This window comes from Ceratotherium simum, chromosome 31 (genome assembly GCF_057802395.1).
Source record: "Ceratotherium simum simum isolate JZ-2026a chromosome 31, ASM5780239v1, whole genome shotgun sequence".
Classification (NCBI taxonomy): Eukaryota; Metazoa; Chordata; class Mammalia; order Perissodactyla; family Rhinocerotidae; genus Ceratotherium; species Ceratotherium simum.
In genome coordinates this window covers 14,239,911-14,261,594 of record NC_141930.1, presented here as the reverse complement: position 1 = coordinate 14,261,594, position 21,684 = coordinate 14,239,911, and the positions used below count along the sequence as shown (strand labels likewise).

General features: G+C 40.4%; 1 protein-coding gene across 1 annotated transcript in view; it reads left to right on the top strand.

Moving 5' to 3' along the window:
* Positions 1 to 20,854, top strand: part of KCNB2 (potassium voltage-gated channel subfamily B member 2) — a 377,946-nt gene extending 357,092 nt beyond the window's left edge. The window contains exon 3 of the mRNA XM_087420436.1: positions 16,749 to 20,854. Within this exon, the coding sequence (XP_087276562.1) occupies positions 16,749 to 18,905 (2,157 nt within the window). The 3' untranslated portion in view covers positions 18,906 to 20,854. The remainder of the gene's footprint in view (positions 1 to 16,748) is intronic.
* The last annotated feature ends 830 nt before the right edge of the window (positions 20,855 to 21,684 follow it).

The following is a 21,684-nucleotide window of genomic DNA, read 5'->3' as shown; positions in this document are numbered from 1 at the left end:
TAATTTCTAGGCTAGAAAAATGAAATAAAGGCAGCACTAATAGAAATAGAAAAATCAAGAGGGATTTGCTGCAGGAAGGTGGAGCAGAGGGTGACATGAGTTTCATTTTTCAACTATCTGTAGGGCTAGAGGGACCAATGGATGTGTAGGTGGAAGTATCACCTAGGAGGATGGAAATGTGGAGCTGGTCTCAGCAAACTCTTTCTAAATCAGGAGCTCCATGGAGAGAATCCATGAGATCTTGTGAACCTACTGAATCCTTGTGCAAAGAAATTATATTAATTTGTTTATATCAGGGGTTAAGTTGAAATCACTTTCACTTTCATGTGCTTTTGTAGAAGGTTAGTTTAATACAAAAGATTGTTGATTATAAGGGGAGTTTCTAGACACAGAGAACAGTAAATCATTAAGTTAAGAAGGGAAACATTTCCTTGTGAGACTTTTTTGATGTGTACTAAAGTTGACAAATTATTTCACTGTTTAGAGAGTGAATAAATCAAAATGAAATAGACCCATCTATGGCTAAGAGAAACCAAGAATCAAAAGGTTTGAATTTAGCACCAAATATACACTCAGTGGAATGAGAGAGAGAGTAAATACTATAATCAGGTGGCTAAAAGCTGATTAATATGTAAGATATCACCCTTTTTATACTGTTCAGATAAAAAAGAAAGCCAAAAATCAGACAATATAAATGAAAGGGAATTTATTTATACTGCCCTTAAATGAGCATATGGTAATTTTATTGAATATAATGAATAAATTCCATACTTAAAAGCCTGAGACCTACTCAATAAATCAACTCTATTTAAAATGTCCTTAATTGGTAACTCTATGCCACATGAATAAAGCCAAGTTTTTAGGTTTCAGTTCAAGCAGAATTTTTATTCCGCCAATGGGGTTGAGATCAGGAGAGAAAAAAAAATTATTATATATTGTTTGTTTAAGTGGTAAATTTTCTCAAGAATGATGGTTTTTTGTACCAAAACATATTTCTCCAGTAATATCAGCCTTTTAATTAGGCAGAGTAGGTGAATGTTTTGTGGTATAATTTAAAAGCTTCCACAAATCAAAATTATTTCCATTGCCTGAAATTCTGCTGATGAGGATATATTCATTTGGGTCAAGAAATAATCAGACTCTCGTAGTGGTATCAGGTTGGTAGAACAGAAGCCGGAGGTAAAGGCTGCTGGAGAGATATTTCCATGGAGAATGGAAGGGACAGGGGAAGGAAGGGACAGCAGCAGCCTCTGCTGTGTTGGAGGGCCCGGAGCAGCCCCCAAGAGGCTGAGAACTTGGCCCTGCAAGGCAAGGGAGGGGGAGGCAGGAGCGTGAAAAGTGCAGAGGGGAGAAGGGAAAGCTGAAAAGTACCCAGGATAAATACAACTTGCCCCACAGTGTCTCCCAGGCTGGCCTGGAATGCCAATATGCAATTGGGCAATTATGTTCCCATTTTCAACCAACCTAGTCATGGTCTTGAAGAGAGCAAATTAGTTCTTTTCAGCCTATTTCTATTGTGAATTTTGGTGTTCTTTGTTTATCTGCCAAGTATGTGGTACCTGACAATCTCCCAACCATATCATTAGGATGAGAACTTTAAAGCAAAAAGATCGAGCAGCATAAGAGTTGTGTCTTTTGCAACAATGCTAAGTCATCATCTGCCTGTGCTTTGTTCTCTTGTCTGCTTAGACTTTCAGAAGCCAACACCTACTATTTATGCCATGAGAGGATGGGGCTGTGGGAATGACAGCATGAGTTTTTTTTATTATATTAATTCTTTTATTTATATAGAAAGCTTAGAATTTGTTTTCCTCAGCTTAATGCCTTAGGAAATAAGATTTAGAAATGCTAAGGGCCACAGATGGCATTTGTTGGATTTGTATTTGCATAAATAAAAATTTGATGAGACTAACACTCATATTCAATGGGTATTCTTTGGGTTAAGTACTCAGACCTGGACAAAATCCTAGAAAATGCTTTTTAAGGAATTCTAAACCAATTTGTAAATAATGTGGCAAAATGAATTTTGTATATTTTGTTATGTTTATCTAAATGATCCAAAACCATCAAGTCGTGATCTGATACTGTGAGAAAACTGATGATTCAGTCTCTCCTGGTTCCCAAACCTTTCAGCCTCCTAGAGGCCACTGAATGGGGTACAGCTGGCCGGCAGCACCCGGGGTGCACTGGATGGCAGTTTTATGTGCTGTCTTAATATAATGTGTTTAGTCATGCTCTCTGCCTGTTTTGAGAGGTCAAATTTTAGTTTCTTGGCATATACGAAACTGGCCTGGCACTTAGAAGGCACAGAAGTCTCAAGACAAAGCTGTGCTCAGTAACCAGCTCTGCAAACAACAGCTGTGGCCACAAATAAAATAGCCATTTATTTGTGAGTAAATAGTGTGGAAAGAGCTTTTGGCCACACGTAGGTCTTTTCCACCATATCCTCAAACACAGCTAGCAATATTTATCAGTATTGTCATCTCCAAAGCAGAGATACAGCTGTTTGTGTATATAAATGCATGTGTTTGTATGTGTGCATGTGTTCTGCCATAGAATTAAGGTGCTTCTATGAAAAATGTTCACCTCTTCACATATTTATGCATCTTCAGCACTACACAGAAGGACAGCTCCACCCAAACTGTAGCGGGCATGGGGTTCCCATAGGCCTGTCCGCTAAGTCGTCTCCTTTCAGCAGTGGCCATCTCAGGCATATCCAAAGAACACCAAGGCTCCAAACAACCCATTTTGAAAACCAAAGAAGGAAGTGATTCTCACTACAGAGATCAAGAAAGATTATTTTTAGAAGATGTAGCTTTTAAACTGGGCCTAATTCAAAATAGTTATATACCACACAGAACACATTACTTACCCTTCCTGACGTTTTCTGTTCTGTTCTCACCTATTGTATTTCGCTTTTTTTTTTTATTGATGATTATGACACTTGGAATTGATTTATGACCCACAAAGGGATTGCTTCTCATAGTTTGAAAAATGCTGTTCTAAGGAGCTGTCCATATCTAGCTGTTTTGGGAGGACCTGCTTACTAACAGAGAGGGATACACAGTACACTTGCTAATGCTTTTTATGTAAAAATTGGACAACAGCATGAGAATTCTCCAGCACTTCTAACTTATAAACCACCACTAGAAGAAGTGTTTTAAAATTGGGTTTTTTTTAATTTTCTAATATCAGAGAAATTTCTTGTTGCTAACTTCACTGTTTTAATCTGTTATTTTGTAGTATTTCTTTATTTATCTTTCTCCTATATCCTGCTGGTATAAGTGACTTGTACAGCTTCTGGACCCACATGTTCTAACTTGTACTGGGCTGCTATTTAGAATGCAGGTGTTAATTACCTACTTAACAAATCGTAGCTATTTACTTCCAACAGTAAATACAACTTAGTTTCTCCCAATTAAACTGTTTTTCCTGCTGTCTAGGGTTCCAAACCTCTATGACTTTCCTCTCCTTTGCAAATAACATTAAATTTACTTTTGAAGGGAATGTATGTAATCGCTCTTTGAGTGTTCTTAGCTCTACCTCTCATTAAGGCCTAGACCCTTCCATTGAATAATACAAGCTGACTGCATTAGTTTCCTAGGGTTTCTGTAACAAAACACCACAAACTGGGCAGCTTGAAACAACAAAAATTTATTCTCTCACAGTTCCGGAGGCTGGAAGTCTGAAACCAAGGTGTCTGCAGGGCCATGCTCCCTCTGAAGGCTCTAAAGAAGAATCCTTCATTACCTCTCCCTAGCTTCTGGTGGTTGCTGTCAGTTCTTGGAATTCCTTGGCTTATAGCTGCACCACCCTAATCTCTGCCTCCACTGTGACATGACCGTCTTCTCTGTGTGTGTGTCTGTGTGTCTCTCAAGGCCTTCTTATGAGGACATCAGCCATTGGATTTAGGGCTCACCCTAATTGAATGTGGCTTCATCTTAACTAATTACATCTGCAAAGACTCTATTTCCAAACAAAGTCACCTTCTGAGATTCTGGGTGGACATGAATTTGAGGGGACACTATTCAAAGGACTAGACATTTATTGCTACCAAACTTAGTGAAATCAGTCAGCAACATCCACAGAAATTAGCTAAATGACAATTTCATAGGAAAGAATGCACTAACTTCAAACAGGAAGTTGTAAAAATCAAGTTCTTCTACCTCGAACATTATATACTAGTTAATAATTCTGCCCCAAACCCTAGTCTATTTGAAAAAAATGTACTTGGTTATCATAAAAATACTGGCATTGATATAGAATTGTATAACCTCCAACACACTTTCACGTTCAGTATATAATTTCATCATTGCTACAACCTAGTAATGTGAATGAAATTGTCATGATGCCCCAGTCTATGCATGAAGAAACTGAGGCTCCATGTCTTGACTTGGGTCATTATTAATGCAGACCCAGGAAAAAGGTCAAGTCATCTGACTCCTAATCCACCATTCTTTCTACTACCAAGTTAAATTGTATTGTGTGAAAGCATTTAAAGCAATGGCTGTCAACCCCAGGCTGGGAGAGGAGGTCTGGGTGGGATTAGAGACCACTTCAGCATCGTCTGCAAGACTTTTTTCTAGCTAACTACACCTACCCACCCCAGAACCTTTGAACAATGTTGAAAAACCCCACAAGGCCTAACAACCCACTCCTGTTTCCATAACTGAGACCCATTGGTTAAAAATCTATGGAAGAGCTTCCCAAGATAATTTCTTTTTTAATGGTGTGAATTTGTGTCTGAGGTCAGAGCTTCTCAGACTTAAATGTGCATATGAATCACTTGGGAATCTGGTGCAAACATATTCTGATTCAGTGGGCCTGGGATGGGACCTGAGATTCTGCATTTCTGATAAGCTCCCAGGTGATGCTTCTGCTTCGAGGACCAGATTTTGATTGACAAGGCTTTAAGTAGCGTTCATGATAGAACCCAGGAGCGACTCTATACCGATAGCAGAACGTGTCTATGTGATTGTAGATAATGTCCACATCAGACAGCTCCTCAGTCCCTTATAAGTACGCAAGTGCCTGAGCCCATTCAGATCATGGGTCTCCAATTGTTGCTGTCAAAACAAGCCAAACAGGATTCCATTAAAGCCCCTTGTTGGTGATGCTTGGCTTCATGCCGTGAAGAACACCTGTCACCCATGCAACAGAAGCGCCAGCGAGCTGCTGCTGCTCCCTGGCCCTGGGACAGCACAGCAGCCTGCCCCTAAGAGCAGATGCAAAGTGATCTCGCAAGTTTTCTGCAGTCATGGCTGGATCTGGCTCCCATCTAACTTTTCCCTTGGCAGAGCTGCTTCGTTTCAGCGTGACCCTCACATGTCTTCTGTTTTCTGGCATTCTATAATGTAGTCTTAATGAGGTTGACCCCAAAAGGTACTTTTCAGAAGAGGTTTACTGCAGAGACTCATTAAAAGGAAAAAATAATGATTCCATTACGGCTTTTGTTTTTTTCTTTCTTTGAAGCTGCTGGAACACGGTCTTTAGATATGGGGATAATGGTGGAAATAAATCCTTGCAATTCTCTGTTAATGGTGATGGATGAGCTGATGAGGCCGACTAGGTATCCAAGGAACAAAGCCAGTTTTTAATGGCACTTTAATTCTGGAAATTTAGAAGACTTCCTTGCAGAAATTGGAAGTTGGAGTGGGTGAGAAATAGTTCAAAAAATGAGCCTGCTTTCAGGGAATAGCTAGTATAAATGGATTCTTAAACTAGTCTTCACCCTGTGTGATTTCAGAATGTACACTTAAGGCAAAATTTTATAAAAGAAAATAGTTCTGGCAAATAATACAGTGTGTGTCTCATAATGTTTTCATGTACCAATAAACCATTGTTTAACACTATGAGAGAAATTTCTCTATTTCTATTTTGAAACCTGAAGTTCTTATTAGAATTTTTTTAATATGAGGAAATATTATTTTCAAAGATAAATGATGATTTAGGTCAAGGATTACTCTGAGTTCTCTACCTGTATAAGATAATCATAGAGATTTGTTGAGGCTACTCAGTCTTCCTGGTAAACTTAGTCATAAACAGAGGAGGGTCCTAGACTCTCCATCTCCATAGCAAGTAAGGTTGAGATTCCACCTCATAAATATTTTTATAACCTATTCCCTCCTTCCCCTTTTCTACTGCCATTGCAGTGGAAACTTCTTGTCTTCAGTTGCACCCCTACCCCAATCAGTCCCACACCTCGTAGTTAATGATCTTTCTAAAATGCAAATCTGAGCATGCCCTTCCCTTGCTTAAAATCCATCTGTGGCTTTTACTCCTTACAGCAGTGTCCTCAAACTTTAGCAGGCATCACAATCGCTGAGGACTTGTTAAAACACAGATTGCTGGGCCTCTCTCCAGTTTTTCATTCAGTAGGTATGGAGTGGGCCCTGAGAATTTGCATTCCTAACAAGTTACCACACCATGCCAATGCTGCTGGTCTGGGGACCACACTTTGAGGAAAACTGGTCTTCAGAAGGAAGCCCACCGAACTCTTCATCAATGCGTCGCGCGCCCTTCAGAATTTGTCCACTGCCTAACTTCCCAGAAGTGTCCCACCCTCACTCATCTCAGCCTCCTCCTGCATCCAATCGCACCATACTACTCGGTTCTTTGAAACCAGGGCTGTCTCAAGGTTGTGAAAGTTGTGCACTGCACAAATGATGGAGGCATCATTCACGTTCTGATCTCTTTATTGGTACCCTCTGGAGGTGACCAGTGACAGCCTTCTATGCAGCAGCCCTGAAATCACCATCGACTCCTCCATGCCATGCCTCCTTATGGATGCCCGCGGTCATATGAAATTACTTGGAACTTTCTGAGCAAATCATGTTTTGGGCTATGACGCCTCTTGGCCTGTAGTACCATTTATCCTCTTTTCTATGTGGAAACATCTACCCATCCTTTAAGGCCTCCATCTGAAAAAGAAGAATTATAATTCCAACTGCCCTTAGAGCAAAGGAAACATTTTTCCAACAGGAAAATGAAGAATGTTATAGAATCTGGATGGAGCTGTAAATACTATAGTGTTCAAAACACTCTAAGTGTTAAAAATCTGTTTTTTCTCCCTCAGGTTTTCATGAATTATCTTTGCAAAGAACTAGAAAATTGATAAGAACGATTTTAAGGGAGGGAAGCTTCTTTCCATTTTCTTATTTTGTTCTAGGTCTGCACATATCTAAGATATGTATTTATATAGACATGGTATTTTAACAAATTACGCTTCTAAATGAACATTAAATGGTATATGCAACATTCTTAACTTTACACTTTATGAAGGTTTTTATTACTTTTCTGTGATGCTTTACTTTTGCTTGCATGGAACAGTGATGTGTGTGTGTGTGTGTGTATTTGTGTGTATGTGGATGTGTGTATTTTTTAATGGATAGCCTACATTATTAATTCTTATCAGTAGATTAACATTCCATTGCACAAACCTGAATCTACCCAGATCTATACGTGGAGCTATCACTTCATTCACCGGTTGGATTAACTGGACACTCCAAATCATACTCAGCAAAAAATGTGATATAGAATGAATACAGCACTTTTCTTTAAGAAAGTGTATCCTTCTGTGAAAGTGAAGCACAAAGCTAATATATAGTCAAAAGCAGCTTCTCAAAGAAAAAGGTAAAAAAAAAAAGCAATCTGTTCAGCATAATGAAAAAAAAGGATTAATAAAAAGTATAGAGCTTAAACCTAGGAAAAGATTATGTTGCTGAACTTGTAAAGCTGGTCTGTTATCGCAAAATGGGCTATTTGTAACATGAATTTCTATTGTTAAAAAAATGCTATTGCTAGTTAAAGCTTTTAGGCTGACTTTGGGCCATACGGAAGCAACAGAAAATGACTAAAAACCTGTCTTATTCTTCTTGAGTGATTAGAAAATATTTGATTTCTTCAAGGTCCATTCTCATTTTCTCCAGTTCCGCAGACTTCTCCCTTCTTTTTTGGTTATTCATTTATTCAGAATAGCTTTGTGAAGTGCCTGCTCTGTGTTAGGCACTGTAAGAAATTCTATAGAAACTAGGTAGTCATTGCCTTCCATAACTCTCAAATTCTATTTGAGATGCAAAACTCTCTCTTATGAAATTGTCAAAGGATTATTTTAAAAAGTCGTAAGGTTTTATGGTTGTAAGAGAACCTGATCAAAACTCTGGCCAACTTAAGCTAAAAGGCAGGAGAGGGAGAGAGAACTTACGGAAGGAAGGTACCGTTCCAAGGCAGAAACTGAGACTCCCCGTAATGCAAGCTTGTCACTCCTCCCTCTGCCAGTAATGTCACTCCATCCCAGCATCTCCGAATCTCCAAGTCTCTCAGTTCAAACTTCAGATTTCCAGGAGGAAGAGAATCTGATCGGGCCAGCCTGGAGCAAGGATTGTCCCCTGGATCAACACACCGAGGAGGTAAGGTTGCCAGATCAAATGCAGAATGCCTAGTGAATTTCATATACACAACAAATACTTTTTCAGTATAGGTATGACCTACACAAAAATTTGATTCAAACAGAACTGGGCATCCTGTATTTTTATTTCCTAAATCTGGCAATGCTGCACGGAGGCAGGTCTGAGTATAGGCAAGGCTGCAAAGGGAGACCGCGTGAGTTCAAGTAACCGCAAGAAGTGTTTGTGACACCTTCTGTGCTTTTGGTAAACCCAGAACAAGCATTCAGAGGAGAAAAGCCACTGTCATCTGGAGTGCCAGGGAGGGCTTCCTGGAGAAGTGGCAGGATTTGGGCAGCTGGAGGACAGTGGAGGGAGGGAGTGCCTGATGGGGTGAAGGGGGACGACATGTCCAGGAATCAGTGAGGGTTCCAGCCTGGCTGGAGGGGGCAATTCAAGCCAATTCAACCACCAGAGGTGAGTAATAGGGAAGAAAAACATGAAAGTAGCTGAAAAACACATAAAAGTAAAACAGAGTCTTTAAGAGGGTGTCAAAATCAGAATTAACGACCAATTCCCCACACTGCGTTGGGGATGAATCCAAATGGCGTATAATTAACAAAACATTTATGTATGGTTTTAGAAAATAATGTGTTGATCTCTATTTTCCTTTTGCTGACCTTCCCCAAGTTCACTTCAGCTCAGCTAAGTGGCAGAGGTGGCATCTTAGGAGGTTGGTAGCTGTTAAGAAAAGCCCAACTTAGGGAGTTCTTCTTGATTCATTTGCCCCGAGTAACAGAACCATCTCTCCTTATGGCCCTCCTAATTATGCAAGGCACATGAATATGCTCTCTTTGTAGGATGGTAAAAGACCCACCATCTAGGCATTGGAGTCACACACAGAATGAGGAACTGGATTCTTCTTAGGGCTCAACAGGAATAGATGTATGATTTGGGAAGTTCTCAAATAAGTGTAATAATTAACATTTTTCAGCACTTTTCAACTTGCAAAGGCTATCATGTATTCTATCTTATTTGTTCTTGTATTAGAGTTCTCCAGAGAAACTGAACTAGTAGAATATATATATATATTTATATATACACATATACATATACATAAAATAGATAGATAGGGGTGTGTGTGTGTGTGTGTGTGTGTGTGTGGAGAGAGAGATTGAGAGAAAGAGAGACATTAAGGAATTGGCCCACACAATTGTGAGGACTGACAAGTCTGAAATCCATAGGGCAAGACAGCAGGCTGGAAATTCAGGTAAGAGCTGATCTTACAGTCTTGAAGCAGAATTGCTTCTTCTTTGAGAAACTTGTCTTCATTCTTTAGACTTTCAACTCTTGGATGAGGCCCACCCACATTATGGAGGTGATCTGCCTTACTCGAAGTCTACTGATTTAAAGGTTAATCCCATCTAAAAAATACCTTCACAATAACTTCTAGACTGATGTTTGATCAAACAACTGGGCACCACAGCCTATCCAAGTTGGCACATAAAATTAACCATTACGTGGGGCCAGCCCGGTGGTGCAGTGGTTAAGTGCATGCACTCTGCTTCCGCAGCCCAGGGTTCACAGGTTCAGATCCCAGGCACACACTGGCACACCACTTGTCAAGCCATGCTGTCGCAGCGTCCCATATAAAGTAGAGGAAGATGGGCACAGATGTTAGCTCAGTGCCAATCTTTCTCAGCGCAAAAAAAAAAAGAGAGAGGAGGAGTGCCATCAGATGTTAGCTCTGGGCTAATCTTCCTCACCAAAAAAAAAAAAGTGAAAAAAAAATTAACCATCACAGTCTTCCAAACAATGTTATATAGGTAAGCAAAACAAGTATTTATTTTCCACATTTTCTATACGGGAACACTGAGTCCCAGAAAAACTAATTATGGTGCCCAAGGTCACAAAGCTAATCAAGTATGTCAGAATCAGGATTCAAACTCAGATCTTTCAGCTATAAGTCCCATATTACTACCACCCCTCCCCGCACCAGGCACTTACAAGTCTCCTTGAATCTTCATTTCCTTATCTATAAAGTGAGGAATGGAGTATTTCAAAGATTCCTTCTAAATTGAGTGTTCTATGATTTTTTTTTATAGTCTAGGTATCAAGTTGAATGAAATCCTGTTGAAAGGATGCACTCCACTCATTCTCATCTTGTGTCCTTCCCCCCAAATCCATCATTCACACACTAAAGAGAAGAGCCTAACCAGTTATGTTGTGCTTTCTTGAGAGGGAGAGTAAGCAGTCTAAGAGGAGAGCCGTGGTCCCTGCCCTTCAGGGGCTAGTAGAAGCAGTGATGTTTGTGTTCTGCCAAGCTTCGCCAGTCTTCATTTTCACTCTCTGGCTCCTGAAGACTTCCATAAGAACAAATTACCTAAAAAGAGGTTGTCTGGTCATTGGAGTGGGTGTAAGATTAAAGGTATTGCCACCTCACTGTTGCTCCTTTCTTTGCAGAGTTACTCGGAGTAATATTAAAGTTCCCTTCACCAGCCTTCTACCTAATGACTTGCTTCCTAAAATCTAATCTTTTAAAATACAGAAATATATCATGGAAAGTGAAACAAAGCTTATTTCAGGAGATACCAAGAAAATATCAAAACAGTGTCCTTAGTTATAAGATAACCAAAAACTCTCCTCTCAAAGAATTTGGTTGTGTATGTGAGAATAAAAAAACTAAAAGAAGAATTTGAGAGTATGTAGAACTGGGTTGCTTCTCAAGACCCTACCACAGTCCAGAGGAAAGGCATTATGCAGGCTTATAGCTGACATCAACTTGTGCGAGGATGACTTTTGAAACCCCTCATTCAACAGCCCAGAAATGGGGGGGAAGAATTGAATTCCTGGGTTCCTGTTATCCACAGGGCCGAAATAATTAAAAATCAACTGAACCTTTCAGTGAAGCTCATTCTTTGCACGACTCAGTGGTGTTAGCACAAAAGGGATTCATATTTGCATATGCAGATCAGCTGAGAGCACTTAAGCACGGAATCTCTTTTGTCCTGGGAGAGCCAAGGGAACATTTGGGGAAGAAAGAGCTAGTAGTCAACCAAGGGCCACCAGCCTTGGAGGAGAGCACCGTTCAAGGAATATGAGATGCTAGAACTGCAAACAGTCATAGATGGTTCTTCCTTTGGTGCAAATTAAAGGATTTACTTTCTGGTTTGTCACATCCAGTAGTCTTCTGGGAAACAGCTAGAAATTGAAGTTGGGTGGATGAAAATCATGATATTCTTACCAATTCCTCACTTCTTCCCTCAACAACTGGTTTAGCCTTTGGTTCATAGGCTCACATGTTTGAAGAAGAAATGCCCATGTGATTTGTCCTTTTTCTGAAAGTGGGAAATTATTCATGTTTCTCATAATGCTTGTCACAGGTCTTTTCCTCCCTGTCAACTTAAGTAAGTTGATTCTCTCCTGAAAATTCTTATCACCATGATTTCCTATGTTGTTTTCTATTGCTGATCAGCTTTTTAAAAAATGTATATCCCACTAAGAAGATAAAACAGGAGTGCTATGTAGTTAAGAGCTTATAACTCACTCACCTTCACCCCTCAGCATATATCTGTGAAGGAAGGAAGAAGAGGTTAGGGGAGAGGAGAGAGAGAAGGTACCTGCAGAGGGCTTCAGTGCCAGGCACAGGAGTTCCGGTGTGTTCTGGTGGAGTGTCGAGTGTCAGCGAATATAAAGCAGAGTATCACACGGGAGGCCCAAGCTAGAAAACTTTCTGCATATTTTAAGACTCAGGTAGGTCAAGTTCATCTGAAGCAACCTCAGCCCAACTCTTTTTTTTTTAATTGAGATATAGTTGATGTATACATCAACTAATACATGTATTAGTTGCAGATCTACAACATAGTGATTTGATACATGTATATATTGCCCAACGATCATCCATCACCACACAGTTACGAATTTTTTTTCTTGTGATGAGAACTTTTAAGATCTACTCTCTTAGCAACTTTAAGTATACAATACAGTGTTATTAACTAAAGTCGCCATGCTGTATATTATGCCCCCAGGACTTCTTTTTTTTTTTTTTTTTGGTGAGGAAGACTAGCCCTGAGCTAACATCCATGCCAATCCTCCTCTTTTTTCCGAGGAAGATTGGCCCTGGGCTATTATCCATGCCCATCTTCCTCTACTTTATATGGGACGCCTCCACAGCATGGCTTGCCGAGCAGTGTGTCGGTGCGTACCTGGGATCCAAACCTGCGAACCCCGGGCCGCCGCAGCAGAGCGTGCGCACTTAACTGCTGCGCCACCGGGCCAGCCCCGGGACTTATTTCTTTTATAACCAGAAGTTTCTACCTTTGACCACCCTCACCAATTTCACCCACTCCCCACCCGACCACAGTCCAACTCTGAACTATTGGCAAACAAGATGGTTCAGTCCGAAGGCAAATAAGTTCCAGTTGTCTGGGTTTGGCTGCAAACCACTGCTTAGGTGAGAGAATGTGTTTAAAATATGAACATGAAATCGATTTACAATTGTATTTAAATGAGGGAGAGACAGTTTGTCTTCTTTGTTTCCTCCCAATGTTGGCCAAAGGCTTTTTCCAGACACATTTCCAGCATTTTTTACCCTCATTCCACTTTACATTTTATAGGATGCCTCATGCACATGAGCTGGTTTGATCCCTAACAACCCGCTGAGGCAGGCGAGGCAAATGTGAGGCACCTCATTTTACAGATGAGGGAACCCAGGCTTGGAGAGGGAACTGGCTTGTCCACACAGCCAGCAGAGGTAGAGCCATGTGTGTTAATTCCTTGTTCTGTGTTCTTTCCACCAAAATACCCATTATCTTCAAAGGATCTTCAACAAGTTGTTAAATTGAGGCAAGTCTCCAATTGCCTTACTTCCTCTCACAAACAGAAATCGATGCAACCAACTTTTGGTACCTATTCATGCGAGTGCTGGGAGTCCTGTTCGTAACTCCGTGTGATCCTGTGAATGTCTGTGTCTAAGTGAAGAACAAAATCATTATCCAGGCGATTCAAAAGGGAAGAAAGGTTTATCCACAAAGAACGTCTCTTCCCAGTAACTAAATACTTGAAACATACACAATGCGCTATTTTTCAAAGCCTTCTCATTTGAATTGTTTACTTCTTAACAACAAAGTTGTATTTTGTCCATTCACCCAAAGTGACAGGATCAGCTGTGGCTTGTCCTTGGTTGGATTTGCAGACACAACTGGAATTGGCAAAATGTTTTAGTTTAGAAAGAGAATTGCCAAATGTTAGAGGTTAAAGAACCTTGGAGATGATCTAACCCAAATCGCCAAGGAGGTTGACTGAGATCACAGGGATAATTGTTTGGAATTTTCGCTTCATTTGCCACGTGCAAACATCATTCTATTTGCTAGAGCTGAGAGAAACAGCCATCTCTGGAGGCCAGTTGTTGAAGGCGACAGAATTAAAAAACTAACTTGTGCCTAGTTATAATGAATGAAGCAATACCTAAATGCCATAAGGGTTTGCTGGACTAAAGTAAATATCCCTGTTTAGAATTGGATCCTGTACCTTAAAGCAAAATTTCACATTTGTTATATTTATCATGTTAAAAAAAAAAAAGAAACCTCTACAATAAGACAATAAACTTGCGTTTGGCTTATGGCATCACACATCATCCTTGGTATACATTGAATAATTTGTCTAAGGTGTTGTCTTTCTGGGAGAACGCCAAGCTTCACAAGATGTTGAAAATAAGCCATTCCTTTACTTTGAGAGCAAATGGGTTCTAACAGATTGAATTTGAACATGAGACAGAAAATTATGTGCTTCGATACCTTATGGTTTCTGTAACATGAATGTGGGGTTGCTAACGGCCTAAGTGTTTGGGTTTTTTTCTTTAGTAATTCTTTTTCTTCAAGAATGTATGCCAAATCATGTTGTGCGTGTGCTAAATTTTCGGGTGTTAAAGGTAACCGTATTTATTAAATCGCCATTAACTAGACCATAGATGGCATTAGTACTACACAGTGTTTCCCTGTTTCCCGAAATTAGCTACCGAAGTAAAATGACCTACAATCTAGCTCTGATTATAGAGTCAAGTAAAGCTGAAAGGTCTACCTTGTTGGACCTTCCACATTGTTCTTTGTCGAAAAGCTTGGAAGATAATAGAATGGTTTCATTTGTATTTCTCCTTTTCTCCTTGCTCTTTGAAGTGATAAACATCAATAAAATGCATCCAAAATGGGCAGGTGAAAAGATAAGAAGATATGAAAAATCTAGAATATGGATTATGAGTACAAGAATGATGGCAGCAAGCCCACTACTTAAAATGCCCAATGGTAATTAGCAACTGTGTGACCTCCTAGAAAATACAGAGGGACCTAGTTCCTTATGGTAAGAGCATAAGAGTGCATGGGATCTGACCAGTGCTTCCTAAGGAATATTTCAGTGACAGAATATTGTAAATGTCACCCTGCCATTGGCCTCTGAGGGTAGAGATTCAGGGGGAGCATTCCCGACTTGCCCTTAATAAACCCTCTGCATCCTTTATCCATGGGTTTATCTAAACCTTCTTTCTAACTTTAGCCTTCACAGTCTCTTAGAGTAGATGAAGAGAACTTTAGTTCTATTGTGATTCATTGATCTACATTTTTAAAAGAAATTCTGAAGTATACCCAAGTTAAAAGTACTTAACTTAGTTTTGTTTAAGAAAAAACATAAAACACTAATAATTAAACACTGTTCTTTAAGTTAAGGAACTGTAAATCTTTATTTAATATCTGCAACACATTCTGAAATACATTGTACTATGGTTTAACTTTATAGCAATTTAAGAGGAAAGATAGGGGCTGGAAGAACAGAAGGAAAAACAAAGAAAGGTATAAAGGAGGCACGAGAGGAGAGGAGAGGAAGGGTGAGGAGAATAACCCAGAAGGAGAGGAACGTAGAAGGATAAAGAGAAGGGGAGAAAAGAAGAACAGAGGAGAGAAGTTCAGAAGTCCTGATGTCAGAGATAAACTAGTTTTCTTGCAGTCTGATGTTTACTGAGCTGTGTGGCCTCAAGATGTTTAATCATTGTCTTTTGAAATGTTTACTAGATGCTGAATCTCTCAAGTAAACAGTCGCTGTCAGGATATTTTTCTCAGAGCTACAAATGATAACTGAGACCAGTGATACCTCCCAAGGTCATTGGCAAAGGTCAGATCAAACCAAGCCAGACCTAACCTAGGTAAGAGAGGTTTCCTGCTTCACCAAGATTCATGTGTTCCAGATGCATGTTCCAGATGCACAGTTTTTACTAAGCAAAGAAGTGCTTCTTTCCATTGCCTTCACACCTTAATCTTTATGCTTTGCCTTTTCAGTCTAGAACACTGGGTTACAGTGAGGAAATCCCTGCTTGGGCTGTCTATATCTGCATGGTTTTACAGATTTCCCACAGACCTGTTCTTGGCTTTTGTCTTTCCAGACTGAAGTCTTGTTCATTTCAGCCTCTAATAATACGAGTATCTTGCATTTATTTAGTGATGTGTGTGTGCCATGTAATCTTCACAACAACCATGAAATAACTATGGTTGTTCTCTTCATTCGAGAGATTTGTAAACTGAGACACAGAGGTTAAATGAGTTGCCCAAGGTCACACAGGGAGCGATGAAGCCAGGCTCAGAGCTCAGAATGTCTGACTCTAAAATCCTGTCACTTGATCCTCTTCTTACTTCTTATCCAGCTCTTCCTCTCTCCTTCCATATCAGACATCACACTGCTAGTCTTCTGCCTAAAATGTCCACCCTGCACCAAGATCATCGTGGACAGTCTTCAAGTTCTTCACAAAACCTTCCTTGACTGAATGAAGTTAGCTTGTAACCTTCCTTTCCCATGATGCTCGTTCTATGAGAAGCATTGTTGTCCTGAGTGTCATATTATCTCTCCATGTGTAGGTCTGCATTCGTGTTTCTAGCTATAGAATAAAACTTCTAGAAATCATAAATTCCTTCTAGCTTATGTAGCATGGATCGGTGATTCACTTCAAGAAACACAAACCAGCGGGTGAAGGGAGAAATTATGTATAACCAAGAGAGGAGAGATCATTACTCCCCCAAAACTATTCCAAATGGTTGTTACTCACACAAACGTGCCAAAGAACAATGGGCGAGGAAGGGAGAGATGGCTTTTTTTCAAATGCTTAGGCCCTGGAATTTAAATGTATACTACATTAGGCTTCTAAGTGAAATTAACTCGTAAAAAGTGAATGTATTTGTATTAGTTAGGGAATTTTTGGTGGTAAAGTTACCTTCTTGGAACCTCTTGAGCAATCCATGCCATTTGAAGAATGGCGACTCCATATGTCTCCTAGCTGCCTAAGCAACTAAGAGGATGTGCTAACTTAGACTTTCTTCTCTATTCCAGATCTTGGCCATCGTGTCTATCCTGTTCATCGTACTCTCCACCATCGCTCTGTCTCTCAACACACTACCAGAGCTGCAGGAAATGGACGAATTTGGACAACCCAATGACAACCCCCAGTTAGCACATGTGGAGGCCGTGTGCATTGCTTGGTTCACCATGGAGTACCTTTTACGGTTCCTATCCTCACCAAATAAGTGGAAGTTCTTTAAAGGCCCACTGAATGTCATTGATTTGCTGGCCATCTTGCCATATTATGTCACCATTTTCCTCACGGAGTCCAACAAGAGCGTGCTGCAGTTCCAAAACGTGAGGCGAGTGGTTCAGATCTTCCGAATCATGCGTATCCTCAGGATCCTGAAACTCGCCAGACATTCGACAGGCCTGCAGTCTCTGGGCTTCACCCTCAGACGGAGTTACAACGAATTGGGCTTGTTGATATTGTTTTTGGCCATGGGGATAATGATATTTTCCAGCCTGGTATTTTTTGCCGAGAAGGATGAAGATGCTACCAAGTTCACCAGTATCCCAGCATCATTTTGGTGGGCCACCATCACCATGACCACAGTAGGGTACGGTGACATTTACCCGAAAACGTTATTAGGGAAAATTGTAGGAGGCCTCTGCTGTATTGCCGGGGTCCTGGTCATTGCCCTTCCCATCCCAATCATTGTGAACAATTTTTCTGAGTTTTACAAGGAGCAGAAACGCCAGGAGAAGGCAATTAAAAGGAGAGAGGCTCTTGAGCGGGCCAAAAGGAATGGAAGCATCGTTTCTATGAACTTAAAAGATGCCTTCGCTCGAAGTATGGAACTGATAGATGTGGCTGTGGAGAAGGCAGGGGAGACAGCCAATACGAAAGACTCGGCGGATGATAATCATGTCTCTCCAAGCCGGTGGAAGTGGGCCAAGAAGGCTCTGTCGGAAACAAGCTCCAACAAGTCTTACGAGAATAAGTACCAGGAAGTTAGCCAAAAAGACTCTCACGAGCAGCTGAACAACACTTCTTCTTCCAGCCCACAGCATCTGAGTGCCCAGAAGCTGGAGATGCTGTACAATGAGATCACCAAGACACAGCCTCACTCTCACCCGAACCCGGACTGCCAAGAGCAGCCCCAGAGGCCATCTGCCTATGAAGAAGAGATTGAAATGGAAGAAGTGGCCTGCCCGCAGGAGCAGCTGGCCGTGGCACAGACCGAGGTCATCGTGGACATGAAGAGCACCTCCAGCATCGACAGCTTCACCAGCTGTGCCACCGACTTCACCGAGACCGAGAGGTCGCCCCTGCCACCGCCCTCTGCTTCTCACTTGCAGATGAAGTTCCCACCTGACCTCACAGGGACAGAAGAGCACCAAAGAGCCAGGGGCCCCCCCTCTCTAACACTGACCAGAGAGAAAGGGGCTGCGGCCAGGGATGCCACCCTGGAATATACTCCAATTGACATAACTGTGAACCTCGATGCCACTGGTCCCCAAAGTGGGCTGCATGGCCCTGTACAGGCTGACAATGCCTCCGACAGCCCTAAGAGCTCGCTGAAAGGCAGCAACCCACTCAAATCCAGATCGCTCAAAGTGAACTTTAAGGAAAACAGAGGCAGTGCCCCACAGACCCCGCCCAGCACAGCCAGGCCACTGCCCGTCACCACCGCTGACTTTTCCCTCACCGCCCCGCAGCTCATCAGTACCATCCTCTTAGAAGAAACCCCCGCCCGGGGAGATAGACCCTTGCTGGGCACTGAGGTTTCGGCGCGTTGTCAGGGACCTTCCAAAGGGCTGACCCCTCGGTTTCCCAAGCAGAAACTCTTTCCTTGCTCATCCAGAGAGAGGAGGAGCTTCACGGAAATAGACACTGGCGAAGACGATGACTTCTTAGAGCTCCAAGGGACAAGACAGGACAAGCAGGCAGACTCCAGCCCAAACTGCTTTGCAGATAAATCTAGTGACGGAAGAGACCCTTTAAGAGAAGAGGCCTGTGTGGGCTCTTCCTCCCCCCAGGACACAAGTCACAACTGTAGGCAAGACATTTACCATGCTGTGGCTGAAGTAACAAAGGACAATAGTCAAGAAGGGTGCAAGATGGAAAACCACTTGTTTGCCCCAGAAATTCATTCCAACCCAGGAGACACAGGTTATTGTCCCACACGTGAAACCAGCATGTAACTAGTTACAAAAGCAATAAAAAAAAAAACTTGTTTCTTAAAAATGCAGTTAAAGATGCCTGTGAACTAAAAAATGGGAAGCCCCCCCAAAAAGTGCATAAAATGTTATTTTTGCATGGCATGAACAGTTTAGTTTAAGTACTGTTTAAATAAAGAGTCAAGACTGACTGCATTTTGTAACAAACAAACAAAAATGACTGAAGAACGTGAAAAATAAAGAGAGCTCTATTAGGAACCAGTATTCTGCAATGTCTGACATTTTTGATCCTTTTATTTCAAATTGTACACCGATTTTCAACTTTTAACTTTTCTGTTACAATGAATTTTAGAATTTGCACATGAAAGGATAAAATGTCATTGCATGCATTCATAATTATGAGGAGCAAGGTGCTTTGAGCTTGCAAAATGCATAACTTTGTAAATAATGGGGCCTGGGATGCAAAAGTGTCAAGAACATGGAAACAAGTTTCTGAGACACAGGTACTTCCTTCAACGCTACTGGCTGGAGGAGCTGTACAGACTTCTTGTTGCAAAATTGCAACCTCTTCTTAAACCATCTCACATATTTCGCTTTGGGTTATAAAGCTCTTACAAGTACATTTGTTTAAAGGAATACAGTATTTTTATTTACTTGTGATATAATTCATAGGGTGCATTTTTCTTTTTTGCCTCTGCTTAGTTGTGGCATTTGTGGTTTTATTTATAAATCATAAAAATAGGCAAGATTTAATGACCAGATATCAAAAAATTTGGAATTTAAGCTTGAAATTTTGCCAATCGTATATCATGCCATAGCCTATTATAGAAATGCATTTTTTTAAAAACCTGAAAATATTTAAAAGATTATGTCATACAACTAAAATTTTTTTTTAAATGACACTCCACATTTGGAAATTAGTTTTTTTTAAAAAAAGATTGTATGTTGGCCATCTAAAGATAACTGTATTTTCCATTTGTGTGCAACGTAACCTTTTCTATCTAGAGATCTGAAGATAGAATGCACATATGCCAAAATGGGAATTCCAGAAAGTGACTTTTGACAAACTAAAAGCAGAGCTATTTAAGTGAGACTGACACCCCTCTCATAGATAAGAGTTGGGTTCAGAAATGAGTTACCATAAAAAAAGCCCTGGTAATGAGTCACCCAGTCTTTCCCAATGGGGGAGGTAACACTGCCACTTGGGGAGGGGCACAGGTGCCAGTCACACCCTCCAGTAATTGCAGCAACTAGAAACACCCCCTCACATTTCCAACGTCCCCAAGGAGTGGTCAGGGCTACCTTTGTTGAAAGCCACTTCCAGCATTTTCCACTGAGAACAGTGAATCCAGAAAGTTAAGGCACTTGCTGGTGGCTGCTCTGTTGGTGAAGTCTGTACTAGAACCCAGGTCATTTGAATCTACTTTGCTTCACAGGAAATCAAGGCTCTCGCTCCAGATGTGTGATCCTGGATGAGCCTCGAAAACCTCTCTTGGTCTCAGTTTTGCCCCTAAAAAAATCCAAGACAAAATTATTTCTCAGCTCCTTTAAGCCTCCAAATTAATATGATTCCTTGGTCTCTCAGGAATGTCCAAGTTTTGCCGCAGCATAATGTGTATTGTACGTGTGTGTGTGTGTGTGTGTGTGTAGTTCAGGGAAATAGTTGGGGAAATTCTGGGCCAAATTTAAAGCACAACTTTTTGTTTAAAGAAAAAAAAAAAAATTCTAAGTTTTATTCTATTTTTAAAAAAGCACTGGAAAAAGACAACCCAAATATTTAGAATCTAACTTAAGACTTTAAGGAATGACATTTCTTTATTAACAGAATCTGGTCATTATATCTCAGATAAAATAACAAGTTTTGATCTTAGTTGAAATCCAAGCAGCTCTACTGTGAAAAGTAATTTTAAATATTTCTTTTTTACTGTGCTTAGAATTTCTTAATGGTTTTCATGTTTGTTTCAAAACATAACCTTTAAGAGTTTATGGTCATTAATCATTGATATTTACATTACTGATACTTATTTCAGTGTCTAAAACTAAATGTTGATCAGTTTTTGTAAATCTAGAGTGTTTGCATTTTCTATATATAGATTTTCAAGTTAAACAGGTATATCTGCTGTTAGATGAATAGCAAATAAGTTATGAAAATTATTTGCTCTATTTAGTCGTATGAAGCAATTATTTTCTTAATGTCTCTATAGTGTTGTATTTTTTTTATTTATCTGTCTGCACAAATGGACTTGTCTTATTTCCCTGAGTGTCCACTGATGCCCATCTTTCATGTGTCCATTAGGCCTTCTGCTGAGAACCCTGCTCCAGAATGCTTAATATTATAAATCTTACCTGGATAAGAAATCCTAGACGTTCCTCCCGTGGAAGCATTCCCCCTAAAAATGTTTTCTCTTTTAATATTTTTTAAGTGTTACGGAATTTTCCAGAACATATTATAGAAAGTTTAACTTTCAATTCTTCTTTGTCCCTCAGAGCCAAAAGTCTTTAGCTAGAAAAAAATTCAATACTCTTCTAAAAAAAAACTTTTTTGGTGTTTTGGTGTTTCACAGGGAGACAGTTTGGGAACAAGGGCTCCCAGAATGCACTTGTGCAGCGCTTCCTAAACCTTTTCAATGAACTGCACCTAACGCAGAGAATGAAGGTGTATGCCTAGGATGGTCTGGGAATATACCAAGCACAGAGTTCTTTTGAAGTCTTACGTTTTACATTAAAAATTCATGTAAATGCTGCATTTTACTCCATGACATATGTTCCAATATAAAAGAAATGATGTTTTATATTACCTATC